Below are 7,701 nucleotides of genomic sequence, written 5' to 3'. Positions count from 1 at the left end.
ACCAATCGCACCACTTCACAATCCCGAAAACAATGAAGAATTGTCTCCGGAAGTTGATTGCAACGTGTACATAAGGATGAGGAAGAGAGATGCCGCCGAAAACGCAGATATTGAGTTGATACAGCATCATGAAGACAAAGTCACACTAGGAGTTGAAAACTTGATTGTTAATTTTTTTTATTGTAGTAAAATATTATGTGTTTGTCATTTAAGTACATATTGATCTATTTTAGTTCTAAATTTTGATATTTAAAATTGTTTATAATTTTTTATTAAATTAAAAATTATTAAATTTAAATATTTAAAATTATATATTAAATTTTTAATAATTTTATTTAATATTTAATTAAACTGATTAAACCTAATTAAATTCCAGTCGAACATTAAATTTTAAACCATCTCTCGGTTCATTGACCGGTTCAATTCTCCCGGCCTTAGAGAAAAACAAAAAGGGATTGTAACTTGTAAGTGTGGCGCTGCCACATATTGGTCTTAGTGCCTAAACCAAAACACAGTTGTTCTTCCTCCGATCCCCTCTATTCTATGCAATCTACAACTGCAATGCAGAGATCAGGCTTCGGCTCCGATGGAGTATACAGGTCACTCAGGCCTTCACTCCATCTTCCAAACAACCCAAACCTCTCTCTCGCCACCCACCTCTTCTCCAACGTCTCTTCCTTCGCCACTAAACCCGCTCTCTTCGACGCCGACACCTCCCAATCCCTCACCTTCGAGGAGATGAACTCCCTCGCCGTTAGAGCCTCCCACGCCCTCCAACGCCTCGGGATATCCAAAAACGACGTCGTTCTCTTCCTCTCCCCAAACACCATCTACTACCCCGTCTGCTTCCTCGCGGTCACCGCCCTCGGCGCCATCGCCTCCACCGTCAATCCCTCCTACACCGCCTCCGAAGTCTCCAAACAACTCAAAGACTGCAACCCCAAACTCATCTTAACCGTGCCGGACCAATGGGATAAGGTGAAGACCTTCAATCTCCCCGCAGTTTTCCTCGATTCGGATCCCACCGTCCACGTGTCACCATCGCAACGGGCCCCCAAGATCATGAGCTTCCACGATTTCGTGAAACTCGCCGGCACTGAAACAGAGTTCCCGAAGAGCAGCGTGAAGCAGAGCGACACGGCGGCGCTGCTGTACTCCTCGGGAACAACGGGGTTGAGCAAGGGCGTGGTTCTGACACACCAGAACTTCATCGCGGCGGCGAAGATGGCATGCATGGACGACGAGATGGCGGGGCAGATGCACGACGTGTTCCTATGCGTGCTTCCAATGTTCCACGTGTTCGGGCTGGCGTTGATACTGTACTCGCAGCTGCAGCGTGGGAACGCGGTGGTGTGCTTGAAGAGGTTCGAGTTGAATGCGTTGTTGAGAAGCATCGAAAAGTACAAGGTCACTCACTTGTGGGTAGTGCCTCCCATCGTTCTTGCTCTTGCCAAACACGCCCTTGTTGACAAGTTTGACCTCTCGTCGTTGCGCCACATCGGTTCCGGCGCTGCCCCTCTCGGCAAAGAACTCATGCACGACTGTTCCAAGCGTTTCCCTCGCGCTATCGTCATGCAGGGGTATGGTATGACGGAGACTTGTGGGATTGTTTCCATGGAGAATTCGAGGGGAGGGGTCAGGAACAGTGGGTCAACGGGAATGCTAGCTCCGGGAGTGGAAGCTCAAATAGTTAGCGTGGACTCGCTGAAGCCACAACCACCTTCAAAGATTGGCGAGATTTGGGTTCGTGGTCCTAACATGATGCAAGGTACTCTAGGCCTAGAGCCTTCTTCTATTTCTCTACCCAACTTGCCGTCAAATACTTAAAACAATTTATTTCATTGACTAATATTTCTTCACTGTTTAGCTTTGAATTTCTAGTTATTGGAATATTCTTCATACACTGCCTATTTGCCTGATGTCCCTCTCTAAACAATTTCCTGTCATATATATAAAGATAGTGACAGGTTTTTGTGTCAAATTAAAACTCTGAGCACAATACAATTTGTGGCTTCAATTTAAAGTAGCTCAAAACTTCAAATTCAGGACTTGCAGACCAATAGTTTTAGCAGCTTGTTACTTATGTTGATGATTCCTTTACTTATGCAGTTTGGCGTTATTTGTATATAGACTCATTTTCTAAAGAGTAAGGTCACGAGTAGGTCCATGAAGATTTCTACTTTGGACTAATTAACTCTTTAAAGAAAAAAAATATCAATTTAGTCCTCCACGATAATAAACGATGGACACCTTATGTCCTTATATGTATCATTAACTACTGTGATGTGTCTATTTATACATAACAACTTTTGAAGCAAAATTTTACCAGTTTTAACAAGATTCGTAGAGAGCAATTGATAAAGGTTATATGGAAACTCAAAAGATAATGAATATTTCATTGTCCAAAACCACATCGTCTATTTATATGGTCACGCACTTCTGTAGATAACGAAATACATTAGCAATTCTATTTTGTTTCATACTATTTATTGACAGAAGGACATACATGTCCACTAGTTAGTGGTTACTATCATGGAAAATCTAATTGATACTTTTTTTTCTTCAAGGACTAATTAGCTCTAGGTCAAAATCCTCGAGTATCTAATTGTCACTTTATTCTTTTCTAAATTATAATCCAAGTGTAACAAGAGTAAAGAACTAATATTTCAGGTTATCATAACAATCCACGGGCCACAGAATTGACCGTAGATAAACAAGGGTGGATACATACAGGAGATCTTGGATATTTTGATGAAGAGGGGCATCTTTTTGTTGTTGATCGCATCAAAGAACTGATCAAGTATAAAGGTTTTCAGGTTTGTTATTCTAATTCATTCAATTGACCCTGCCATGCCGTGCCATTCGAGTGTACCAATTCATATTCTGTTTGTTTAATTAGGTTGCGCCAGCAGAGCTAGAAGGCCTTCTTGTTTCTCACCCTCAAATACTTGATGCTGTTGTCATCCCGTAAGTAACACATGCTTGCACTATCTTCTACTCAATTCTATCTGCACAAGAAACGCATTCATGTCTCATTTTTTGTTGCATTGAATAGTTATCCTGATGCTGAGGCTGGTGAGGTTCCTGTTGCCTATGTTGTTCGTTCATCCAACAGTTCACTCACTGAAGAAGACATCATCAACTTTGTTGCTGGTCAGGTAAGAAACATATATATGATTTATTCATTTTTCTTAGTTAAAAAGAAACATAGGTTCTCAATGCATAATTGCAGGATTTTTTTTTTTTTAATTTCTGTATAACCCAGTTTACTGTCCTTTTAGAACTGTTATCAGTGTTTGTGCATTTTTTTTGTCGTTACCCAAGTTTTTGGTTATTTTTGTTGGCAGGTTGCACCTTTCAAACGATTGAAAAGGGTTACATTCATCAATTCTGTTCCTAAGACAGCATCAGGAAAAATTCTCAGAAGAGAGCTTATAGATAAAGCAAGATCCAAAATATAAGACCATAATTTCTATATATATACAATTATACATACATTGGGACTAAATAAGACACTACATGTTTGCAAACAAAGTACTCTTAATTGTTCATAATATAGTAAGGACTAGGTCCACCAAAATAAAAACTTAAGGGCATGTTTTAAAGATTAGTCCCACCTTATATGTATTGAACTATTGATTGATGATGCCGTATTTGAAAGAAATATTTTACATGGTTATTTTGGTTTTTACGGGAATAAAGGTTTTATTCGTGAAAGATGTAAAAGGTGTCAAACACTATAAAGGAAAACAAAAGAAGATATAACCCTGTAAGAAGATGGAGAATACTCACATGATGACATTTTTATATGAAGGTGACATTGTGAACCCTTAGATGATTAATCAACATATTTAGTCAACCTTATCAACTCATCTAATGGTTCACAATGCTATCTTTATGTGAAAATGTCATCATAGGAGTATCCACTTAAAAAGATTATAGTAAATTCTCGCGCTAAACACTTTTTACTTAATACATTCATTTGTCGTCCTACAACATATTTAAATAAGTAATTGAATTGTAGCAAAAACTAACTTTGTTCAAATTAAAAGTGTTACGTTGGGTAGGGTTAAAATATGGGAGAGAGCGGCAGAGAGAATAGGGTTGAGAGTGAGAGGGTGAAACACAGTGAAGCAGTGGGCGATGCCGGCGGAAGGAATAAGGGGGATTAAGAGTTGAGGGAGGTGCTTCATCAGAGTCGCGTACACAACGTGTTTCTTTCCGCGATAAAGTACTGGAAGGGTCTTCTTCACAACCAGTGATAAGAAACAACACGCTTGTGGGTGATCGTATGGCTTTAGTCATGGAGAAGTGGTGCGGAATTTAAAGTCCACAAACTAACTGGTAAGTGTATCGGGTCGTACTAAGTAATACCTCAGGTGAGTGAGGGTCGATCCCACGAGAATTGATGGATATAGTAAGGACTAGGTCCACCAAAATAAAAACTTAAGGGCATGTTTTAAAGATTAGTCCCACCTTATATGTATTGAACTATTGATTAATGATGCCGTATTTGAAAGAAATATTTTACATGGTTATTTTGGTTTTTACAGGAATAAAGGTTTTATTCGTGAAAGATGTAAAAGGTGTCAAACACTATAAAGGAAAACAAAAGAAGATATAACACTATAAAAAGATGGGGAATACTCACATGATGACATCTTTATATGAAGATGACATTGTGAACCCTTAGATGATTAATCAACATATTTAGTCAACCTTATCAACTCATCTAATAGTTCACAATGCTATCTTCATGTGAAAATGTCATCATAGGAGTATCCACTTAAAAAGATTATAGTAAATTCCCGCGCTAAACACTTTTTACTTAATACATTCATTTGTCGTCCTACAACATATTTAAATAAGTAATTGAATTGTAGCAAAAACTAACTTTGTTCAAATTAAAAGTGTTACGTTGGGTAGGGTTAAAATATGGGAGAGAGCGGCAGAGAGAATAGGGTTGAGAGTGAGAGGGTGAAACACAGTGAAGCAGTGGGCGATGCCGGCGGAAGGAATAAGGGGGATTAAGAGTTGAGGGAGGTGCTTCATCAGAGTCGCGTACACAACGTGTTTCTTTCCGCGATAAAGTACTGGAAGGGTCTTCTTCACAACCAGTGATAAGAAACAACACGCTTGTGGGTGATCGTATGGCTTTAGTCATGGAGAAGTGGTGCGGAATTTAAAGTCCACAAACTAACTGGTAAGTGTATCGGGTCGTACCAAGTAATACCTCAGGTGAGTGAGGGTCGATCCCACGAGAATTGATGGATATAGTAAGGACTAGGTCCACCAAAATAAAAACTTAAGAGCATGTTTTAAAGATTAGTCCCACCTTATATGTATTGAACTATTGATTAATGATGCCGTATTTGAAAGAAATATTTTACATGGTTATTTTGGTTTTTACAGGAATAAAGGTTTTATTCGTGAAAGATGTAAAAGGTGTCAAACACTATAAAGGAAAACAAAAGAAGATATAACACTATAAAAAGATGGGGAATACTCACATGATGACATCTTTATATGAAGATGACATTGTGAACCCTTAGATGATTAATCAACATATTTAGTCAACCTTATCAACTCATCTAATGGTTCACAATGCTATCTTCATGTGAAAATGTCATCATAGGAGTATCCACTTAAAAAGATTATAGTAAATTCCCGCGCTAAACACTTTTTACTTAATACATTCATTTGTCGTCCTACAACATATTTAAATAAGTAATTGAATTGTAGCAAAAACTAACTTTGTTCAAATTAAAAGTGTTACGTTGGGTAGGGTTAAAATATGGGAGAGAGCGGCAGAGAGAATAGGGTTGAGAGTGAGAGGGTGAAACACAGTAAAGCAGTGGGCGCAGAGAGAATAAGGTTGAGAGTGAGAGGGTGAAACACAATGAAGCAGTGGGCGATGCCGGCGGAAGGAATAAGGGGGAGAGGGGGGACGGGTTTGCACATGGTGAGAAGGAGGGGGGATTAAGAGTTGAGGGAGGTGCTTCATCAGGGTCGCGTACACAACGTGTTTCTTTCCGCGATAAAGTACTGGAAGGGTCTTCTTCACAACCAGTGATAAGAAACAACACGCTTGTGGGTGATCGTATGGCTTTAGTCATGGAGAAGTGGTGCAGAATTTAAAGTCCACAAACTAATCGGTAAGTGTACCGGGTCGTACCAAGTAATACCTCAGGTGAGTGAGGGTCGATCCCACGAGAATTGATGGATTAAGCAACAATGGTTGAGTGATTTACTTAGTCAGACAAATAGAAAATGATGTTTGAGAGTTCAATAGCATTAAACAGTAAATTTAGAGAATTAAAAAGCAAGCAGTAAACGAGTTGTGAAGATTATGTGAGATAACAGTTAAGGTTTTAGAGTTATTTATCTTCTGGATTAACTTTTCTTACCAACTATTTTAATCATGCAAGATTCAATTCATGACAAATTGTAAATGACTAAACCCTAATTCCTTAGTAATTTAGTCTCCTCTAACCTAGTTAACTGCCAATTCCTTAGTCACTTAAGTTCAATTAGAGGGTTAAGTTCAATTCTAGTTTATGTGCCACAGAAACCCTAATTACCCAAAGATAAGAGAATTATATGTTACGTATCCCGTTAAGTCCAGATAATTAGTGATTTAGGAGAAATTGTTTTCAAGTTGTTGTTCGAGTGAATTGTTTTTCCAAGGTTCACAAGAACTCAAATAGAATAAGAGTTATTCTTCCGATCTACCCAAATTCTTAAGATGAAGAACGAAAACAAATTCTTGAAATTTAAATCAAAACATTAATTAAAATAGAAGAGTAACAGTATTAATTCATAGAATAGACAGAGCTCCTAACCTTAACAGTGGAGGTTTGGTTGCTCATGACTCAAAGAAAAAACTAGGATTCAGAAAAATTGTAAACTCTAGAATGAGGTGTATAAAAGAGAAGAGATCCCGAAAGGCTAATTCTTTTCCCTTTTATATCTAATCCTAATTAATATAAAATATATTTTTTAAAACTAAATAATATGTTTTCCTATTTGTAAATAAACTAAAATTTTAATCAAAATAAAATAAAATCTTTGAGTACTCCTTTTTTAACGTGAGATCCATTGCATTCTTAGGATTGGCGCCTAACTTGAAAACCACATTGGCAGCATGTAATTAATTACTAATTCTTCTTTCAATTGACGCCTAACTTGAAAAAATTGAAGTTGGGCGTGGCTGCACCCGAACTTATTGGAGTGAGATTTCTTCATCCGGCGTCTAACTTGGAGAATTCCAAGTTAAGCGCTACCAAGGTCGTACAGTATGGGAGAAAAATATATATTATTATATATCGTTGGAAAGTTTTGGAAGTTAGCTTTCTAATGCCACTAAAATCGTATCAATTGGACCTCTGTAGCTCAAGTTATTCCTAATAGAGTGCAAGGAGGTCAGGATTGACAGCATCATTTACTTTCTTCCTTTTCTTTTATACAAACCTTGTCAAATTCATCCAAATGCTACCTGAAATAAACCAAATTGTACACGACTCAAAGTAGCATTCATAGTGGCTCAAAGGTACTTAAATCTTGATTAAACTTACAAGTTCAAATATAAATTCACCAGAAAAAGATAGAAAAGATGCTCCCGCATCAGAAAGTAAGAAAATAAAGAACCACCGAGCGTTGTTTTCACTAAAGAAGCAAGGACTGCGTTGGCTGCTCCTTATA

The 7,701-nt window shown here is 38.0% G+C and overlaps 1 protein-coding gene across 1 annotated transcript; it reads left to right on the top strand.

The window, feature by feature from the left end:
- The first annotated feature begins 431 nt into the window (after positions 1-431).
- Positions 432-3,701, top strand: LOC148547052 (putative CoA ligase CCL7). Its single transcript, XM_088497129.1, has 5 exons — positions 432-1,768; positions 2,671-2,816; positions 2,900-2,967; positions 3,056-3,158; positions 3,348-3,701. The coding sequence occupies exons 1-5, from the start codon at positions 544-546 to the stop codon at positions 3,459-3,461; spliced, it is 1,656 nt and encodes a 551-aa protein (XP_088353255.1). The 5' UTR covers positions 432-543; the 3' UTR covers positions 3,462-3,701.
- Positions 3,702-7,701: the final 4,000 nt, after the last annotated feature.

Source organism: Arachis ipaensis, chromosome B8, assembly GCF_059453495.1.
Source record: "Arachis ipaensis isolate K30076 ecotype BB chromosome B8, ASM5945349v1, whole genome shotgun sequence".
In the NCBI taxonomy this organism is placed as follows: domain Eukaryota; kingdom Viridiplantae; phylum Streptophyta; class Magnoliopsida; order Fabales; family Fabaceae; genus Arachis; species Arachis ipaensis.
This window is presented reverse-complemented; position numbering and strand designations above follow the sequence as displayed.

What these genes read in the sequence shown, in the direction of transcription:
- LOC148547052 (XM_088497129.1), top strand. Translation starts at nt 544, where the DNA reads ATGCAATCTACAACTGCAATGCAGAGATCAGGCTTCGGCTCCGATGGA. An exon ending in TCAAGTATAAAGGTTTTCAG is followed by an intron (nt 2,817 to 2,899) that starts GTTTGTTATTCT and finishes TTGTTTAATTAG; the next exon opens with GTTGCGCCAGCAGAGCTAGA. An exon ending in CTTGATGCTGTTGTCATCCC is followed by an intron (nt 2,968 to 3,055) that starts GTAAGTAACACA and finishes TGCATTGAATAG; the next exon opens with TTATCCTGATGCTGAGGCTG.